We start from the raw sequence: 22,744 nt of genomic DNA, 5'->3' as shown, positions 1-22,744 counted from the left end.
AATATTTAATTCAAATTGCATATCCAATAACAAAAAATAGAACATTTATTAAATAAAAAATAACTTATAATTTTATTTATAATCTTGACTGAAAAAGATTTATATACCAACTCTTTCTTTATATTTGATATATTTAATGAAATGAATATAAATTAGAATTAATGTCAAATATTTTTTTTTATAGATATTAAAGAAATGAATATAAATTAGAATTAATGTCAACTATTTTCAATAGGAAAGATACAATAATGCGTATTGAAAGGTGTTATATGCATTTAATTTTTAATTTTTAATTCTATACAAAAAAAATTGTATGTTTAATTATTTACAATTATTTTATACTGATTCCTCTATTTGAATTTGAATTATGTCAAGTACTATATATTTGTTGATATTGTATGGAAGGTAGAGAGTTATATGAATTTCATTTTGTTATGATTAATTAACCGTATAATGATTTTATAATTATTTGTGTGTAGTTAATTTTTAATTTAGATTGAAATAAATAAATTGAAAAATCATATTTAATTTATGAATTAAATCAAATCCTAATTCTTTTTTAACTCTCCATTGAACTTCAGTGAATCAAATATTTAATTTATTGGAATTTAAGATGGTCTTCTGAACCATGAAGACACTTTATTTTTGGTGAAATTTTTATATGAGAGAATCGTAGTCAAACTCTCCCGTGAAATCTTATCCTTCCTTTTGAAATTTTACGTGAGAAAATTGCAATCCCAATTTTAAACTCTCCCGTGAAATTCATGTACCCATTTTTTTTCAATTAAATATATTAAAAGTTTTTTTTAAAAAAATTAAATATGAGGATGTACACTACTTATATATAATATTTTTATAAATAGTAAATAAATATATAATAGTTGATATCTTGGCCTTTTGTTTTAAATATAAAAAAGAAATAAATTTGTGTCTTTCATAAAAAAAATTGTTTATTCATCAATCATAATTTTCTCATGTTTTTTAATAAAAAAAAAATATATGTATCAACTTTTAGAATAAATGTTAACATCTTATCATAAATAAATGCTAACATTTTTTCATGTCAATTTTATTTTTATTTGTATCATGTAATAATAATATATATCATTTTTTTATCAGGTATATGATATTTTTGTTTAAAAAATTTATAAAAGAAATCATATTTTATTAGTTTGTTACAACAAATTAGACCAAAATACAACACAACACCTATCAATGTATGAGAAAATACAACTTTTCTACACTAAAAAATATGTATGATGACTGATGCAGATTGTCTTGAAGTAAATATCTTTTCACTTTTCTAAAATAATTATTTTGTATTTAGCTTTTTAATTTAACTTTCCCTTAAAAAAAATCTAATATTCACGTTCTCAATTAACCCACTTTTAAATTAACTCTCATTATCATAAAAATGATTTAACCTAAAATCATGTTTCCAAAAACTTATTTTTAATTGATTTAAAATAAATAATAAAAATTAAATTTTTAATATTTTTTATTACAAAAAATCTAATAAGCTAACTGATTTGATTTGCTGTTGAAAAAGAATATTTTATCTATAATTGACTTTAATATAATTCACTTATCTCTACTATTTTAGTATAATTTGATTTAAAAATTAAATTAATTTTTTTTATTTGTTAATAGAAAGAATAAAACATTTGGAGTTTCTAACTTTAGATAAATCAATCTCGATTTTGTGTGAAATGGAAGTGATTCATAGAATTGAAATATATAAACTCTCCATTCATTTATGAATTTTGTGTGAGAATCTTTAATATATTAAAACCCAATACTTAACACCTCTATTAACGCCTAATTTTTTTCACACCCCCTAAGAAGAGATATTCTTACATTTTCCTTATATATCTCAATCACTTATTTGAATTTATTTATACTATTAATTAGTCTGTCATTAATAATAATTATAATAGAATTAATTTTTAATTAATAAATTTTTAACGCAAAATGACATTTAGGTACTAAAAAAAGATTATTAAATTATTTTAATTATGATAATTAAGTAAAATTGATAGTATACTTACTTCATTGTATTAAAAGTAGATTGCATTAAATATATTAATTTAAAAAATGGTTAATATATTTAATAGATTTATTTTATTAATTAATCTTTAAATAGTATCATATTATCATTTTGATTAATCTTTTTCACAATAACACTTGTGAAAATAAGAAAAAAATGAAATCTGTTAATAATATTTTCAAAACTGTAATAATAATTATATTCGATTAGAAACTTTAATGATTAAAATTATTCATATTGTTTAATTCTATTCCTCTATTTTCTATGATTGCTATAAGAAATAATTTCATAATTATTATTAGATATCTCATACGTTTCTTTATGGTGTGTGTATCTTTAGTAGAATTCATATAAAAGAAGATTAATAATGTAGTGGAATAAAGGAAAATGTCTTCATTACATTGGCATCAATCACGTGAAAAATATAACACAATAATAAAATGCATATAGTTTTACAAAAAGTTCACATTAAATTAAAATAATAACAATTAACAAACCAATTAAAAAGCATAATTTGAAAAAAGCAATCAGCAATATCACATTCTCTCAACTTAAATTTTTCATCGATTAACTTTAATTTCTCATCGATTCTCACTTTCTCCACTGGGTTGCGCTAACTTCCTCCCTCTTCCAACTCTGCTTCTATCCTCATGTAAAAACAATCCCCTCATCTCTCAATCTAAGCATAACAACAAACAACAACAATTTATGGTTAGCAAAAATTTGAATCTTGTTTTTTTCCATCTTCTAAGCGATAACAACAACAAAACAAATAATCAGCGAAAAAATTCAGCCCATTATGTGTTTAACAGAAACACAGAAACGAATAAATGAAAGCATCGCATTAGGAAAAATTATATAAAAGATGAAACATAAACACGATGACAGCAGAAGAAAGAAGAAAAATTCTGGCCAAAAGGTGGAGACGAAAAAAGGATGGAAGAAAGATTTAAAGAAAACTTCTCCTTGCTATAATGGAGAAAGAAGAAGAATATGTAGAACTTAGGTGTAAACCAAAGACTAAAGAAAGATTGAAAGGATCTGAAAAGATGTATAGGAAGGTGAAAAGCAACTTTACTTTATAATTGGTGGGAAGGAATTGGAATAGACTGTTGTGTATAGAATAAAGCAAATGGGTTTAGGGTTGAAGGAGAGATTGAACTTGTGGATGAGAGATGCATTATGTAGTTATTATAGGATTCAAGAGGCAAACAAAATTGAATGAGAGGAATGGAAAAGGGTATGCAAATTTGAAATTATGCAGACTTCACTTGGCTCTATGTCTGCATGACCCAATGAAAATGCACCGATGCAATAAAAAAAGTGTGTTCCAATAAAGAAGTTTTGCATTAAATTGGATGTTGGAATGTAATCATGATTAGATGTAAAATGACGCTCAGGGGTATGTAAAACCATGTTTAATTGATTGTGATTAGGGTAATTAAGGGAATTTGGTAGTAATTGATTTTTATATATTATATTAGATAAGTGTTTCAGTTATGAATACTCAAAGGGTGTCATTTACATTTGAAAGAGTGGCAGGGCTTCAAAACCCAAACCTATTTTCTGTCAAAAACAAAGTCCAAGCCCTCTTATTTATTGCTGAATAATTAAAATAAAATCTAGAGAATTTTGGGTCTCTGTAGAACTCTAGAATGTTTCAGAATTTTCAAGACTCGGTGACAAAATAAAACAATAAACAGCACTTTCTGGATAGTACAAGATTATTCATTCATCTCCTTTATATACCTGCGCTTCCGAACCATGTGAATCACACTAAGCATCGATAGCATTTCGTACTCAATTATCAAATTACAGAGTGCCCAACTACATCAAACATGTCGCTGATTCCAAGTTTCTTTGGCAACCGAAGGAGCAACGTATACGATCCATTCTCTCTTGACGTTTGGGATCCCTTGAAGGATTTTCCATTTCCAAGTTCTGCACTTTCTGCTTCATTCCCTCGGGGGAATTCTGCGTTTGTGAGTACACGAGTTGACTGGAAGGAAACTCCTGAAGCACACGTGTTCAAGGCTGACCTTCCTGGACTGAAGAAGGAGGAAGTGAAAGTTGAAGTTGAAGATGATAGGCTTCTACAGATAAGCGGAGAGAGGAACGTTGAGAAAGAGGACAAGAACGATGAATGGCATCGTGTGGAGCGTAGCAGTGGAAAGTTCTTGAGGAGGTTCAGATTGCCTGAGAATGCTAAAATGGATCAGGTGAAAGCTTCAATGGAAAACGGTGTTCTCACTGTCACCGTTCCAAAAGAAGAGATCAAGAAGCCTGAAGTTAAGTCCATAGAAATCTCTGGTTAAACTAGAATGAGCTATGTTTCTCTAGTGCTTTAAATCGTGTGCTTTCTTGGTTGTAATGCTCACCTTTCTCTGATGTCCGCAAGAAATGTATGGTGATGTAATTGTGAAATGTTAATGCATAAATAAATTAGTACATACTTGTTGTTGTTCGTTCTTATGGGTGTTATTGTATTCATATTCTAATGAATCATACTGAATGTTTAGTTGCAATAGAGCTTGAAGTTTTAACAAAATTAAGCAACAGTATTTTGAGGACTTGCAAAAAAAACTGACCCAAAATAATGGCTTAATCTTCACCTTTTCACCTTTAACATAAATTTTAATTCTGAAGCTCTAAATAGCACTTTGATATTAAATCTTGTAAAATAGAGTTTGATTTCACCATCCACCTTCTCTTTGAATTTCCCAGAAAATAATTTGATCTTGTAATACATCATACTGTGAGTTGGTTGACAAATATCATTATTTTCCATTCTATCTATTCCTATCCAGTTTATAATTTAAGACCAAATTAGCAGAAGAATACAAGATACAAAATATGTCTGCTTCCCAATGCCAAAAGACTATTTCTTTCGAACTACAATGTAATATATGATCCCCTTTCTAATCCTCCTATCTATTTTTAGGTGACATGTCTTACTTCAGACAGAAGTTCGAAGAGTTGTTTGTGAGTGCGATAGTTCAAAGAGTTCAAGTTTGGACATGATAAATTTTGGGTTTGAATTTTATACTAACACTAGTAGGATACCCGTGCGTTTGCACGGGTTCCACTGTGTTACGCGCATTTGAATTCAAAAATTAATCTAAAAAGTAAAAAAAAATCAAATAATAGATAGCTTATTATTCAAAAATATATTTAATTTTAAATATAATATTAAAATATTTTGTCATAGAAATTCAAAGAAATTAGAAAATATGAAAATATTATTGAAAAAAAATGAACCCCAAGATAATTGTATAAGTTTTTAAAAACTATTATGATTAAGAAAAACTTTGTAAAAGACAGTTGTGAAAAATAGAAGAAAAAAATGTTTTTAGAGTCATCAGAGTTGTAATTAATAATAAACAGGTTTATAAGACAAATAAATATCTAAAATTAAAATTAGTTGAATATCAATAAAAAAGAAATTTTACATAAAAGTCCAAAAACATAACATCTAAAAAAATGAAGTTTAACGTTGTAAAAAAAATAAAATAACCCGTGTGTTTGCACGGATTTTTGTATGGTTACCCCGTCCTTTTATATAGTCCTGGTGTGTTACCAGTGTGTTCGCACGAGTAGTTGTGTGCTATGTTATAATGTCACTATTTTTAATAGTTATTGGAAAAAAGTTATTTAAATGCATAATTAATGAAAAAAATTGGATCACTAACTTCATATTTCCATTAATATAAGTATCATATCAATACATGTGCATTTGCACAGAGATACAGGTGTGGTATGCCAAGTTGTCGGCGGTTATTTTCAAATTTGAAGAAATAAGAATTGTGATAAAATAAAGAAAAATTAAATAATTTATTAATTATTTCTAACTAAAATAGTTTATTATTTTTAAAAGAGATAATAAATCGGTTTCTATAATTTCTTTCGTGTATAAAAATATTTAAATCAACGGTATAATCAATAGCTTAATATTAGTACCATGTGCGTATCATATCAGTACCAGTGTATTTGCATGAATAATGGTGTAGTATATTAAGTTGTCGTCAGCTATTTACAAATTTAAATACCCGCGCAGACTTCGTGCAGTCGTCAGTTATTTACAAATTTAAATACCCGTGCAAACTCCGTGCAGTCGTCGGCTATTTACAAATTTAAATACCCGTGCAGACTCCGTGCGTCTGCACGGATGAAAAATGATTTTGTACGAAACATTTGTATTTAATGTATGTTGAAAAATATTTATAAATGTAAATTAATTAAACATAATTTATACACAGTTTTTGAAGTAACATTTTTTTACTCTATTTTTTATTAACTTCTAAAAAGAATTTAAGTGAATTTGAAATGAGACAGTGAGTTGGAACTAGGGGTGGGAATAGGCTGGGCCGAGCTAGGCTTTGCCAAGCCTGAGCCTGGCCTGCTATAATATTCAAAGCCTAAGCCTGGCCTGTAGCCTATCATAGGCTTATTTTTTTGGCCTAGGCCTGGCCTTTTTGAAGGCCTGATTGACCTATTAGCTTACTTAAAAGCCTATTTCATTTGAACATTTGTTAATAAGTCATTCAACTCGTCTTTATATAAACTAACAAATTAAAAGATCAATGAGATTAAATGTTTGTTTGCATTAGTTTATTTGAGTTTACCTAGTAGCATAAATTTTGTGATATTATTTGTTTGAGAGAACTTATTGAAACAACTTATGACATTGTTCATAAGATTCTTTTCATCTTATTTTCATAATTTCTTCAAGATAACTACAATTTATTTTTATATTTTTAATTCAAAGTAAAAAATATAATATAATAATAATAAAATTATTCATATGTATTTAAATAGGCCGGCCTCTTAGGCTTAAAAGGCTTTTTATGTGGCCTGTGGCCTAGCCTTTTTAGCTAAATAGGCTTATAAAAAAGCCTAGGCCTTTTCTATTTATCTAAAAAGCCTGGCCTGACCTAGGCCTATGTAGGCTGGGCCGTAGGCCCCTGTTAGTCGGCCTGGCCTATTCCCACCCCTAGTTGGAACATAAAAGTGAGGTGGCTTTATTACCAAAAAAAAAATTATTTTTGGATGTTAAAAAATATTAACGATTTTTTTTTTCATTCATAATTTGTATGTTAAAAAAATATTACTAATGAACTTTTTTTCATTCCTAATTTGTAAAAATAAAGACAAATTTTTAGGTACTCTTTAATGTTAATTAATTTTTAAATATTAACAATAAAATAATATTAAATATTAATATGATATTGAATATCTTCATTTAATTGAATGAATGTATAGGTACTCAACTAAATTCAATATTATATATCTTTCTTTTTTTAAATTTTATATTTAAAAATATTATTTTAATTGTTTAAATAAATTATAATAATGCTCATTTATTATTTTATAATAATGGCCAATAATTAGTGTTTTAAACAAATAAAAAATAAAAAATCATACAATCATATTTTAACAATCTTAAAAATTACTATTTTTAATTTTTATTACTAACTAAAATTAAAATATTTATTGATATATAATTCATATTTATAATTGGTCCTTCTCAAAATTTAAACTCTTATTTATCTTTTCCTAAATAAAGTTGTATATTTCTTCTTTTTTTTACAAGAATGTAGATGATTTAAACTTGACCATAAAAGAACTCGCCATAGGACAGTCTACACCATTTTTAATTTTTTTTTGTATAATTTATATATATATATATATATATTAATTTAATTTTTTATTAAATACATAATAAATGTGAAGTAATTAATTTAATGGTTTTTTTAACCTATGCAACATTGCATAGAATAAGGGCAATTAATACATTATTTCTTTTCATATAAATTATCATATTAATTATTTTTTTTGAAAAGTAATCTTTTATATTTTCTCTCTCCCACTCAATTAATGGATCAACATAAATAATAATCAATATGGTAATTTATAATTAAAAAGTGGTGTATTAATGGTTTCTTATCCTATGCAATGTTGTATAGGTTAGAAAAACCCTTTAATTTAATCACCTAAATAAACATCTAGAAATAGAGTAATCGATAGAGGAGCTAATATATAGAAATAGAGTAATTGATAGAGAGAGAGTTGAAAGAGGAGCTATTATCATGTAAATATCATATAGATTCGATACTTTTGATTTAAGATGAGTAAGGAAGTGTAATAAATTTTTTGATATACATTTATGTATAGTAACTCAAATTTTTATTAAATATTTAAAAAATGTGATATAATTTACTTTAATTACCTAAATAAACATGAGTAAGGAAGTGTAATAAATTTTTTGATATACATTTATGTATAGTAACTCAAATTTTTATTAAATATTTAAGAAATGTGATATAATTTAATTTAATTACCTAAATAAACATATATGAAATAGATTAATTGATAGAGAGAAATAGTTGATAGAAGAGTTGTTATCATGTATATTTGATTTTTTTTTATTTAAGATGAGAAAGGAATTCATTAGTTTGGATTGTATTCTGAATACCCATTTGATCCGTAAGAATATCATTCAGTTGATAAGACTTCAATTTTTCATCCGACATCAAATTTACATTGTCCATCCCACTCCACTAATAAGAGAAAAAAAAATCATGTAATAGTCAAACATAAATATGATAAAATAGTATTATTAAATAGAAAAAATATAACATTACTAAAATAATAATGTTACTTTTCTCCTTTATCTATCATATGTTTCGCCAAGTAATGGATTAAATGGTTTGCAAATTCTTCATTCTCTTGAAGCATGGGCAGATACAGTAAAAGTAAAAGCAGTGAAGTAGAGAATTTTCATTTGTTTAAAAGATAGGGAAGAACACACTAATATGATATTATTGAAAGGGTTAACAGGTGTAAAAAAACAATAAAAATCATGAAACATTTTTCTTATATCATATTGAAGCGCTAATATTTTCCTTAATATGGTAGAACAATATAAATGTGTCAGCCAAATCCAGACTTACCCATTTTCCCCATTCATATGCTTGCTCCAGCATATATGAATACTCCATTTCTTCAAAATACTTTTGCAGGGAGGAGAGAGCCTCACTAAAGTAAACAGACAGGCAAATTTTTGTTAGATATTTCCCTATATTATCCTTGATCATTTACAAAGACTGACACCTTTCTCGACAGGGTCCGGCAATTTCTTTGTCCTCGTAGATCACTATGGTCTCTGGATCAACCGTGTTCTTTATAGCATCGAGAATTGTAATCCCTGATCATATCAAGAATTTTCACAAGAATAAGAAGGGTAGATGATAACTATGAGTTATGTTTAAAATCAAATATTTTTAATGATCTAACGAATATGTCTGATTGACATTGTAAAACGTTTTTAGAGTGATCGTACATATCAATCAAAATGAATCATACCTTCAAGAATATCGTTGCCACCGACTCCTTGCCATTCAATGGTCCAACCACCACACTGATATCCTAGATTATTTGCATGGCTTCCAGCCACAGAGTATTTTTGGAACCTTTGTAGTAAGAAGTAGCAAAGGGTTTTTATCAGATTTGCCATTTTCGAGAAGGACCATGGATTTCCTCACAGCTTCTCTAGCAAGTTCTTTATGTTCCTGTTTAGAATTTATAAAACCATAGAAGAGATGATTGTAGGGTGGTCTTTATAAAATTATAAGTTATATCTAATAGTTAACATAATGTAGTTAAAGGAAAACAGCTAACCTTAGTCCCAAGATGATTAACCAAACTATAATCAGAAGGGTTCTAAAAAATCCCCATCATGAATATAACACGCAAAATTCTCCTCACAACATCATCAATTCGACACATAGGAATGACTTCATTTTTCACTGATTTTGTTAGATCGTCAATGAATTCCTTGTAAAAATATCAACAATAACATAATCGTCGGTTGGTGGACAAATTAAATTCCATGGAAAAAACAGGGACGTGTTTTATGAGAGCCTCTTATTCAGTATCCCAGATGTAGTCTTGCACTGACATCTCGACTATCAACTACTAAATTCACTCTAGTCCAGCAGCTAGATTCCAAACTTTTTTGAACCCGACATCCCTGGGTAGGTCACTCACGCGGTCAGTAAAACATTAGAGTCAATAAATTTAAATCCTGATTTTATCAATAGTTTCAATATGTTCATGGTGAGAAATTGCCAATTGTTTAGACAATTTTTGTGACCAAATAAATTGATATATGTGATTCAAGAATTACATGAGTGCTCTAATGCAGAATTTAACACTTTCTTAGCCAATCAATAACCAATTAAACTTAACAATTCAATAACAGAAGCTCCACACAAAATAGTTCTAAGTAGAAATCTATCTTAACTACAACCCTACTAAACCCCATCAAATTACAATTTAATTTACTACTACAACTGATCATTGATGATGAGCTTACCTCATTGTGGGCCAGCACTTGTCCATTGCTTTTCTTGACCTTCTTCAACTTCCTCAAAAAATACCTATAATTATTAACATTATTAAACAAAACAAATAACCCCATTTAACACTAAATCATTATAAAAACAATAAAAAAAACACTCCAATTTGTTAGTGAATTAGATACGTACCAGAATTTGGATTTGGCACGAACCTCATTGGTAGGCCAAAGCTTCATGCAGTAAACCTTCGGGTGCTCGTCGGTTTCGGTGGGAACACCCCTTCCGACGACTTGCTATTGGTGAAACTGTTAAACAACAATCAAAACTGAATTAGATTTCAAACAAAAATCACTTCAAAATAGAAGGAATTTAACAATTGATAGTACTATTTTCTATAACCTACCTTTGTATTAACCATTTTTCGGACGAGCACCGATTTCGTTTGTTACTCGCCGCTGATTCAAGTCGTGCTGATTTGTAAAGGATGGACTAATTTATAATAAAAAGTATAAAAAGTAATTGTTCAAATTTATAAAATAAATATAAGTAAATTAAACTAAGATTTTGTCAATTCAAATAATCAAGATTATACCTTCTTTTCCATCTCAGTCCCATCCTCCTCAGATTCTTCATCATTATATTCATCCCCATTGTTGTCATCTTCATCCATATCATAGTCATCATCGTTATCGTGCCTGTTTGGTTTGGCATTTCAGCCACCAAACACACGTCTAAAGCCCTTCCAAACGCGATTTTGAAGTTTTTACAGTGATTTTATGAAACTCCCGCCAAACCAAACATAGCTACCGTCAGTGTCATCATCAGTTTATTATTCAAAGCATTGAAATCGCTTGAATACTCAAACTCGTTTCCGCCGAAATTGTTAAAATCGCTTGAATACTCAAATTTTTTCATCATTGTTCTCTTACAACATATTCTAGTGTTAGGGTTTTTTAAGAAGAGGTAGAAGGCAGAAGAGAAGAAAGGGAAAGGAATCAGTTGCATAAAAAGATGTGGGAGAGAGAGAAAGAGATACGATTGTGAGAGGGACGATTTTTGAGATGGAAGAGAAACAGTTTTTGAAAAACCGTGGAAAGGTTGTGGAATGAAAGAACAGAAGGAGTTGGGATATGAGACATGGAATGAAAGAATGTGGGTGATGAGTGAGAGGCGGTTGTTGAAGTTTGAAGAGAAACTGCACAAAGGATAATGTGTTACAAGGATTTTGGCAACAATTAAAATTGATTTTTTTTATAATAAAACATGATTAATTGTTAACCTAGCCACGTGGCTTACTTATGGACTAATAAGGGCAATTAAGGGTTTTAATCAACATGTTTTTTTCTTATATGATAGATTAGGATGACTAAGGGTGCAAATTATTCTTTTTTTATTATTATTAATTTTGAAGAAAATGAATCCGTCTAGGATTATTGGTTATTGACCAATATCCCTTGTTGGATGCATCTACAAAGTGATATCAAAGGTGTTGGAAAATAGACTGAAGAAGGTTTCAACACACTTGATTTAGCATATTATTCTCTTAGTTAGAATATTCACATCCGAAGATGCTGTATACTGCTTATCATGTTACCTATTTAGCAAAAAATCAAGTGAACATCCTGGATCACATATCTTTATTTCTGCGGGATTTAGAACTTGGAAGAAAGTTAGGAATGGATCACATATCTTTATTTCTAGTTAGGGTGAAAAAGCATATTTGTTTATTTCTAAGGGATTTAGAACTTGGAAGAAAGTTAGAAATGAATCACATGTCTTTATTTCTAGTAGGGTGAAAAAGCATCTTCGTGAGAAAATTGGTGATTTCAAATTTTGTATTGTTGTAGATAAAGCTCACGATGAGTCAAAAAAGGAACAAATGACTCTTGTATTAAGATTTGTTGATAAAATTGATTTAATACAAGAGAGATTTTTTGATGTGACACTTGTTAACTCTTAAGGAAGCAATATGTGATATACTCTTTTGACATAACCTTGATGTTTCTAACATTTGCGAATAAGGGTATGATGGTGCTAGAAATGGAATGGTTTACAAGCACTCTTTATGAAGGATTTTCCTTATGCATATTATGTTCATTGTTATGCTCATTGATTGTAACTTGCCTTGGTTACACCATCAAGAGAAGTCCAACCAATTTCTAAATCCTTTGATCAACTGATTTTTGTCGTCAATGTTGTTTGTTCTTCTATCGAGCGCCGTGATGACTTACAAGCTTCTCAATTAGAAGAGATTGCACATTTTTTAGAGTTTGGTGAGATTGTAACTGGTAAAGGTTCAAATCAAATTGGTACTTTGAAACGAGCTGGAGATTCCCGTTGGGGATCACATTACAATTCTATTTGTAGCTTGATAAACATGTATGAAGCAACTTGTTCAGTTTTAAAGAAAATTGCAAAAGAAAGAGAAAATTATGCTACACGCGGGGAATCATATAGTTCTTAGAATTACTAGAAGGCATTTGATTTTATATTTATTTTGCATTTGATGAAAGAAATTATGGGGATAATAGATATGCTTTGTCAAGTCTTACAAAAAAAATCAAGATGTAATTAATGATATGCACTTGGTTCACTCAACAAAAAGTTTTATTCAAGACTTGAAAGAAAATGGTTCGGATATATTGTTTACTACAATGACATCTTTTTTTGAAAAGCATTTTATTGAGATTCCTGATCTTAATGATATTCATTCAGTAACAAGATTTGGACGATCTCGTCTTGAAGAGAATCAAGTTACGATTCAATATTACTTCGAAGTTGAAATCTTTTTAACTACCATTGATAATTACAAGATTTGAATAATAGATTTAGTGAGCAGGAAGGCAATGGATTTATTTACCCTTTCTCGTGCTTTGTCTCCTAAGGATGAATATAAAGCTTTTAACATTGATACTTATTAGAGTTTGACCTAACTCATCCTTGCAAAACCGGTTAGTGAGGTGAGGAGTGTCCCTCTATATATAGTTTTTCAATGCTCTATTTCCAACCAATGTGGGACCTTAGGATCTTCCTAATACACCCCTCACGCCCATCACTCTTTTGGGCTTGGTGCGTGGATATTAACGATGGGCGACCCATTGTCCGATCGATAGGCTCTGATACCATATCAAATTTAGAAGAAATAATATTCTTGTGTATTTTGCTATGAGGTCATTGGACCTATATATACATATACATCAGCCTACAAGCTATTTTAGGAAATATGGACAGCTAGTTCTAAGGAAACAAATCCTTGTGATTATGGGATTGATACTAAATAAATAAACCTAGTAATTAGCAAGATACAACTGTTGTAGAATTACTACAAATATAAACCTTCCTAAAATACACAAAGACAATCATTGTTTTGACAATACTATTTGTTCTCTAGTTGAAAAATATTATCCAATAAATTTTAGTGATCAATAGAAGAATAATTTGCAATTTCAACTTCGACATTTTCTATTTGTTGCTCGCTAAGCATCAAATTTTAATAATTTATCAACTATTCAAGAACTATGTTCATGTTTGATTGAAACTGGACAAGCTAAAATTTACTTCTTGATTAATAGGCTACTTTGCCTTATCATGACTCTACCGGTTTCTACGACCACAACTGAGAGGTCTTTTTCAGCAATGAAAATTATCAAGACTAAGTTGAGAAACAAGATGGATGTTGGGTTTCTAAGAGATAGCATGACAATTTATATTGAAAGGAAGATTAGTGCAAACATTAGTTCTGAGTCTATTATTGATGATTTCAAGTCACTCGAACACGTAAAGCATTATTATAAGGTATTTTTAAGTTATGTAATTTAATTTTTTTATAATCAACATTATATTTATTTTAACTAAAATGCTTTCTATGAAATATAATTTACATTTTTATTTATAATTTTTATTTTACTTTATCGGCCATCCCAATTTTTTTCCCTGGCTCTGTCACTAGATAAGGTTCTACAGATAAGCAGAGAGAGGAACATTGAGAAAGAAGATAAGAACGATGGATGGCATCGTGTTGAGCATAACAGTGGAAAGTTTCTTTTAGAAGGTTCAGATTGCCTGAGAATGTTAAAATGGATCAAGTGAAGGTTTCAATGGAGAATGGTGTTCTTACTATCACTGTTCCCAAGGAAGAGATCAAGAAGCCTGATGTTAAGTCCATTGAGATCTCTGGCTGAACTTAGTATGAGCTATGTTACTGTCTTTAACTTCAATTTTTGTACTTGTCTTGTTTTGATTGTAATTTGTAATGCTTACTTATGTTTTGTGATTTGAGATTTCTGTTTTAATATGAATATGACTTTTTAGGTTCACAACCAATATGTCAAATTGACATATTGATCCAACCTGTTCTTTTTCCCACAAATTCTTGATTCTTTTTATTGATTTGTTAACCAGTCTTGATTTTAGTTTATCTTTTAGGTATGTTTCTTCCCTTTTCACTTTTTCCACGAGGGAATTAGAATTGATTAGAGATTGGAGGTTCTGAGACGCAACGGTAAACTTGAGCTTCTTGTATAATGAGAAAGAGGTTGATCTGCAAAGTAACACTCCAACATTAAAGTTGTTATTTGTATTTCAAAGCTTTCTAAGGAGCTATGTTTTCGACAAATGACAAAAGAAAGAAGATGAGATAGTTTCACAGTTATTTTCATGTATGGTGCTGCTAACGAACTAGATGAAGGTGTGTGGTGGGTCAATCAATGATTTGCAGAAGATTGAGAAAGTATTGAGATCTCTTACTACAAACTTCAATTATATTTTAGTGTCGATTGAAGAATCCAAAACCTAGTTGAGATGAAGTTGGAATAATTTTAAGCTTCATTAGAAGTTCATGAGATGAGGCTGAAACAAATGATCTCAAAAAGGGAGAAAGTGGTTGAATAGGAACTGCAAGCAAGATTCACCAAAAGATTTGGTAAAGAATAGGTGATTCAAAGAATCACGCTGAAGCAATCAAGAAATGCATGAGTAACATGCATACGAAAAAGAAAGTTGACATGAAGGAGGAGCAGTGCTACAATTGTCAAAGACTTGGTCATTATGCAAGAAATTAAAATCGCCCAAGGAGTCAAGGACAAAAGGAAAGGAAGAGGTCCGGTTTTCTCATGCAAGAGGAAGTGATCCTGATGAGGTGTTGCTACTGGCCAGTATGCAACCTAGTGATGATCTAGCTAGAAGGTGGTATCTAGATTCAGTATGTAGCAATCACATTACTGGAACCAAGAGTTGGTTCATCATGTTGGATTAATTAGTAAAGAAGGAGATCAGGTTTGCAGATGGAAGACGTGTTACATCATAGTTCTTTTGAAGAAAGATGGTCAAAAAGCTACCATCACTAATGTGTTGTATGTCCCTTTGATGACAAGTAATCCAATAAGCATAGGTTAGTTATTTGTTAAAGGGTACAACATGAAGATGGTAGACAATAATGTAGGTGTTGGATGGTGTAGAAAGATTAATCATGGAATATAACAAGACATTTAAGATTGAGATCGACATGGTTGATGATCAATGTCTTGCTTTGACTTTAGTAGAAGATAAGAACTAAATTTGGCACCACAAGTATGGTCACTTGAACTTTAGAAGTTTAAGTATGCTCAATATGAAAAATATGGTGTATGGTCTACCCCAAATAAAGGAGTGAAGTCATATATGTGAAGAATGTTATAGAGCCAAACAAGCAAAGAGTTCATTCTAGCATGACTTGCCTATGAAGTAAAAGAAAAAATTGGAACTTGTTCATTATTATATGTGTATAGTCCTTTTGAATTTAGGTCAAATGGAGGTCATTGTTATTTTCTAACTTTCATAGATGAATTTACAAGACACGTGTGACTTTATCTAATTGAATGAAAGAGTGAAGTACTCACATAGTTCAAGATATTTAAATTGCATGTTGAAAAACAAAGTGAGTGCAATATTAAGAAATTAAGAATCGATGGTGGGGGTGAGTATACTTCAATAGAATTTGCAAAATTATACAATGATAAAGGCATAAAGCATGAGATCATTGCACCATACAGAACATGGCTAGGAGCATGTTGAAAGCTAAAGGAATGCCAAAGAGATTTTGAGGTGAAAGTGTTTCAACAACAGTATACATTCTGAAAATATGTCAAATCAAAAAGATAGTGAACAAGACATCTTATGAGGCTTGTACAAGATTTAATCCAAGTGTTGGTCATTTAAAGGTTTTTGGATCAGTATGTTTCATGCATGTACCTGAATAGTTTGAAAGAAAATTGGATGATAGGAGTCAAGCAATGGTTCTTATAGGTTATTCGACTAGTTCTTACAAACTGTATTCACCAGATGATTATAAGCTAGTGATCAATGAAAATGTTCGAGTAGATTAAGGCAAGAGCTGGGATTGGACTCGGAGGTTAGCTCTTGCTAAACAAAATGCATCAAAATTGTGCTTGAAAAAGATCAACCAAATGAAGAGATACATGCTCAGGAGAGTAGATCACCTGAGCAACATGTTAGAAGATCCACCAGAATAAGAATTGAATAAGTGAGACTCACTAATTATGAAAGATTTCCTAATCAACCAGTTAACGCACCAGGTGATGTGATAGAAGAAGTGATGATGGATGAAACAAAACCATTCGAGTTGAGACAAGAAATGGAGGACTCAAACTGGTTAGAAGTTATGCAAGAAGAGATAAGGGAAATTGAGAATAACAAGACTTGGGAGGTCAAGAACGGGTCTAGTAAGAAGCAAATTGATGTGAAGTGGGTCTATAATTTAAAAGTAAGGCCAATTGGTGAAATTTCCAAGTGTAAGGAAAGACTAGTGGCAAGAGATTTTCTAAAAAAACTAGGTATCGACTTCAATGAATTTTATGCACCTATTGCATGGTTGAAAACCATCGGTATTGTTGTGTCGATTGCAACATATCATGGATGGAAGATACACCAATTGGATGTTAAGTCTACATTCTTGAATGGACCATTGGATGAAGAGGTGTATGTCACTCATCCACAAGGAATCAAAATCAAAAAGCATGAGTTGAAGGATACAAATGATGAGTGTGTAAATGCAATATTACAAGAAAATCATTGGATCCTTAAGATATATATGTAATACCAGGCCTGATATTTTCCAAAGTGTTGGGCTTTTGAGAAGGTTTATAGAGAAGCCGCAAGAATGTCATCTCACTGCAGTAAAAAGGGTGCTGAGATACATCAAGGGAAAAATTGATCATGGTGTGCTAATGCCAAGGCTGGAGATCAGTTTCGACAATGCTGAAGTGCATGGCTATACAGATTCTGACTTCAATGGAGACCAAGACGAAGGAAAAGTATTGCAGGCTACATATTCATGATTGGCAGAGCGTCGATTTCCTGGAGCATGAGGAAGCAAGGGATAATGGTTTTATCATCTTATGAAGTTGAGTTTGTAGTAGCATCCTATGCAGCTTGTCAAGTTTTATGGATCGAAATGTTGCTAGAAGAACTAAAAGTTATGGAGCCAAAGAAGATGAAGTTGTTTGTAGATAACAAGTCACCTATAGACTTAGCCAACCATCCTATGTGCCATGGAAGGAGAAAACATATAGAAAGAAGGTACCACTTTCTTAGATGTTGAGTGAATAAAGAGTAGATTGAACTTGAGTATTGCAAGTCAGAAGTGCAATTGGAAGACTTGCTTACAAAACCTTTGAAGAAGACAAGGTTCAAAAACTTGAAGAAGCTCATTGGAATGAGGAGCTTAGAAAGTATGAAGTGGAGGTGTGTTTTTTGTATTTCAGAGCTTTATAATGAGTTGTGTTTTCGACTTACAGTTGTGTTGTGGTCGAAGTTATGTTTAAAAGAGTAACATAACTGATCTGGCACAAGTCTCCCAATCCAGATATCCACATCACATCCAAAAACCACTGCTCATCAGGTTGCGGCAGACCTGCAACCTGTCGGCCATGGTTGATGCATTTTAAAGCGTAATAGGAAGCTCCACAGAGATGCATATCCATAAGCTCCACAGAGATGCAGTTCAATAATTTTTTTGGCATAGTCTTAGGGCCTTATGCATAAATGAATGTGTTTGTGGTGTGTCTAGAGATGTATTTTTGGAGTCTAAGGGTTTCACGATAGTGGGGTAGCCATCCATAGGATGTGTTAAGCAATTCCCTATTTTTTTCAATCTAATTACTACAATTCTCCTTACAGTCCAAGAAGTTAACCCAATATTGGAAGATTTTATTCTGCCATAGTTGTACTTTTACAATAATATCCTTTGTGAATTTTTGCGTTTTTTAAAAAGTATTGTGTTTTTCAAATTTATGTGTGATACACTGGATTTTTTAGAAAATTTTAAGTTTTTATCGGATTTTTAAAAAAATCCATGAGTTATTACCGAATTTTTACCAAATATTTATCAGGGGCGGATCTTCCTTGGGACAAGGGGTGGCCATGGCCACCCCAAAGTTTTTATGATTTTTTTTAAAAAACAGATATAATATATAATTTTTCCTATAAAATTTAATATTTATACATTTATAAAGCACCATGCTATCATAAATGCAAAATGACTGAGTGGATATGTTGTATAACTACAACCTAAATGTCATGGGATGAAACCTTGTTGGCTAATGTCTAAACTAATTTTTATTGAGTCTTTTTACAATTTTTTTAAACATATTTGTCTATGTATTCCCAAACTTATTAACATATTTGTCTTTTTTAAAAATTCTATCCAATTTATTTATTAACAATAATGTCCATCCAATTCAATTTCTTAAAATTATTCTAAAATAAATTTTGAATGTATTTTTTTTACACTCTCTCATTCATATTTTGTTTGGCTATTGATTTTCTTTCCTCCCCACATACAATCACGCATAGATTATTTGATTGTTATTTTTTTCATATAAAATGATTTCAATCAATTATCACTATACAAAATTATTGAACAAAGAGCATATAAAAATCGTAAATCTACAAAAATAAAGGACATAATATGATTGCTAGACACGTTGACAATAATTAGTTGATTTATGTTGACAATAATTAGTTGATTTTTGAAGATGTATCAATAAATTTTATAGTATAATTTGACACACTTTTGCACAAGAGTTTAAAAAAAAACAATTTATACATTTATTTTTGCTAGTAACAAAAAATGTGAAAGCAAATAGAATGATTTTTTTGGGTAGAAATGAGATATCTCTACGCGCAATTGCACAGACTAATCTTTCGAGTCGGATCCCTCAAAAGAATTTAACGAGGTTGCATGTCTAAGACCAAGATCGAACCTTAAATTTTTAAATAATACGGAAGAAATCTCTTACCATCTCATTCAAGTGCTATTGGGTAAATGAATAAACATTTTTAACATTATAATTTTTATTAGTTTTATTTTTAATATTTGGCCCCCTCAACAATTTCATCTTGGCTCCGCCACTGATATTTATAAAAGAATCATTATAAAAGCATATATTTTACACCTACTTTTTAAAAATAGATGTAAAATCATAAATTTTTTAAAATCTACAATTTTCTACCGTATATTTTTAAAAACCAGTGTAAAATCATTTTTTTTTATATTGGATTTTTTAAATATTTAGTATAAAATCATAAATTTTTGTAAAAAAATTATGGTTTTATATCGATTTTTTAAATATACAAATAAATTACAAAACATATTAGATTTATCAAGCAGATAGTGTTAAATTAATTTTTTATCGGCCTATTGAATATGAATTTCCAAATTTTCAAAAATTATAAAATATATCAAATTTATAAAAATATTTGATGGTATTGATTTTATTTTTTTATAAGCCTACTCAATGTGAATTGCCGAATTTTCAAAAAAATCAATAAAAACACATATCGAATGAATAAAAGTGTGGTAAAAATGCAAAACTTTACTTGTATGTTTTTTTAATTTTTAAAATCTACTAGAATGTAGATTTTAACCAAATATAATTTTAAAATATGGTAATAAATAAAAAGAGCATTTTGATCTATAGAAAAATTAAGAGGTGTGCGACATAATTTTTAGAGGTGGTAGGACAAAATCTATTTTTATCGCTGAACATTTAAACAAAATCTTGATAATTTTAGATCTCTTGAGAAGTCTAGAATGTTTCAGAATTTTCAACTAACAGCATTTTCTAGATAATACAAGGCTATTCCACCATCTCCTTTAAATACCCCCGAGCCTTTCAACAATGGCATTCACACTAAGCATCGATATCTATTCAATTTCCCTTACAATTCTAAATTTACAGTGTTTTCAACTGCAACAAAAATGTCTTTGATTCCAAGTTTCTTTGGTGACCGAAGGAGCAACGTATACGATCCATTCTCTCTTGATGTTTGGGACCCCTTGAAGGATTTTCCATTTTCCAATTCTGCACTTTCTGCTTCATTCCCTCGTGAGAATTCTGCGTTTGTGAGCACACGAGTGGACTGGAAGGAGACCCCGGAAGCACACGTGTTCAAGGCTGATCTCCCTGGACTGAAGAAGGAGGAAGTGAAGGTTGAGATTGAAGATGATAGGGTTCTACAGATAAGCGGAGAGAGGAACGTTGAGAAAGAGGACAAGAACGATCAATGGCATCGCGTGGAGCGTAGCAGTGGAAAGTTCTTGAGGAGGTTCAGATTGCCTGAGAATGCTAAAATGGATCAGGTGAAAGCTTCCATGGAAAATGGTGTTCTAACTGTCACCGTTCCAAAAGAAGAAATTAAGAAGCCTGAGGTTAAGTCTATTGAAATCTCTGGTTGAACTCACACTCACACACAACAAGCTCTCTGTTATTGTGTTGCTTTAAATTCGTGTACTTGTCTTATCTTGGTTTGTAATGGTTATGTTTTTGTGATTTGCGTGTAAGAGATGTATGATGATGTAATGTCAATATATAAATAAGTAACTAATTAATTTTTACTCTTTTTCCATAGAAAGCAAATGAATGCTTGGTTATGTGAAAACTAAACAAGAGATAATGCACCACAACAAATTTCAATATCACTGTTATTACACACAAACAAATCTTATGCAGTGCCGAAGCTCCAGCATGAAAAACTACCTGATTCAAAGCAGAAACGATCACTTATAATGTGCTTCTCATCAACCGAACCTTTCCAATCACAGATAAAACATGAAATTTTCAGTGTGAGAATACTCAATGCCTATTGTCCTATTTTAACAGTCGGATGGTAAAAAGGGCAAATTGCTCTTTCTTAGTCTTGGTTCCCAAGAAAAATAATCCGGCGAAGATAGGAAAATATAGGCCAATATCACTTATATAGAGTGTATTTATAAAGTTTTGCAGTCAACTTTCATTGCATGCAAACAAGTATTAGATCGGATCTTGTTTCAAATGAAATAGTGGATGAAGCTTACGAAAAAAAGAAAGATGTGATATTATTTAAAGTGGATATCCAAATGGTGGAAGGATGTTTGTAAATTAGACTTAAATTTCAAATTTCGTGGAACTTCCAAATATGAGTACTCAGTAAAAGAGACTTATAAGGGTGATTTTGCTAAAAGTCTCGTGTTTTGTATGGAGATAAGAGACTTATAAGGGTGATTTTGCTAAAAGTCTCGTGTTTTGTATGGAGATTGTTTCAAAATAGAATTCCATAGATGAGTGACAGACTTAAGTTTAGTTCATTGCGTCAGGGAGATATTGATGAGCTATGCCTGATCAATATCAGAGAAGAATGCAATGGTGTGGTTCGCTAGCGTGTGGAGTTTATGTAAAGCAAGAAACAATAAGATTAAAGATGGCTGAAGAGGCTAAATTGCTCTCTTGGAAGTGGTTGAGAATTAAATCAAACAATATTCATGATAATGTATCGCCATGGTGTATAAATTCTAAGGCTTGTCTTGGAATTAAAAATGAATTAACATCTGAGCAATCAAGAGCTGGTTTAGGCAGTGGAATTTTGGTGTTTACATCGATCACAGGCTTGTCTGTTTCTTTATTTACATGTGGATATAAGTGATGCTAAACAGTGGTTTGAATTTCCTGTAGTTTGAAAATTATATTATATAGTGGCATTGCATGTATAGCCATTTCTGTTCTCGGCATTGCAGATCGTGCTTATCTACTGAAGATGCAGTCTTTTTGAATGGTCGATGATGGGCCGAAATTGCTGGTCTGGCAGCTTGATGGTCTCCTTTTGGTGGTCGATGAATAGTCCGGTCTCTTATGATTTTGTGGGTCTAGAGTTTGGCTTAGCAATTTTTCTGCTGCTCTTAGTCTCATTACAGTTGAATTATCATTTCAAGCGTTAAGCCTATTATGAGGTGTATTGCATCAATTAATTTAGAGGTTGGGGTGGTGCGAGATTATGAGTATATTCTTTACGTTGGTCTGTTTCTGCA

The 22,744-nt window shown here is 30.5% G+C and overlaps 2 protein-coding genes and 1 pseudogene across 2 annotated transcripts; all 3 read left to right on the top strand.

Annotated features, from left to right (window-relative positions):
- The first annotated feature begins 3,776 nt into the window (after nt 1-3,776).
- LOC131602680 (18.2 kDa class I heat shock protein-like) lies at nt 3,777-4,515 on the top strand. Its single transcript, XM_058874848.1, has one exon. The coding sequence runs from the start codon at nt 3,886-3,888 to the stop codon at nt 4,360-4,362; it is 477 nt and encodes a 158-aa protein (XP_058730831.1). The 5' UTR covers nt 3,777-3,885; the 3' UTR covers nt 4,363-4,515.
- A 7,768-nt stretch (nt 4,516-12,283) lies between these two features.
- On the top strand, nt 12,284-14,585 carry LOC131605540 (uncharacterized; annotated as a pseudogene).
- A 5,991-nt stretch (nt 14,586-20,576) lies between these two features.
- Nucleotides 20,577-21,298, top strand: LOC131602676 (18.2 kDa class I heat shock protein-like). Its single transcript, XM_058874844.1, has one exon. It carries the CDS (start codon nt 20,663-20,665, stop codon nt 21,137-21,139), a length of 477 nt encoding a protein of 158 aa, XP_058730827.1. The 5' UTR covers nt 20,577-20,662; the 3' UTR covers nt 21,140-21,298.
- The last annotated feature ends 1,446 nt before the right edge of the window (nt 21,299-22,744 follow it).

The sequence above is a fragment of the Vicia villosa genome, linkage group LG5, assembly GCF_029867415.1.
Source record: "Vicia villosa cultivar HV-30 ecotype Madison, WI linkage group LG5, Vvil1.0, whole genome shotgun sequence".
NCBI lineage: Eukaryota > Viridiplantae > Streptophyta > Magnoliopsida > Fabales > Fabaceae > Vicia > Vicia villosa.
The sequence above is the reverse complement of the archived record's forward strand: the minus strand, read 5'-3'. Positions and strand labels throughout refer to the sequence as shown.

Bases quoted from the DNA above. Each gene is read 5' to 3' on its own strand.
- LOC131602680 (XM_058874848.1), top strand. From the start codon at position 3,886: ATGTCGCTGATTCCAAGTTTCTTTGGCAACCGAAGGAGCAACGTATAC.
- LOC131602676 (XM_058874844.1), top strand. From the start codon at position 20,663: ATGTCTTTGATTCCAAGTTTCTTTGGTGACCGAAGGAGCAACGTATAC.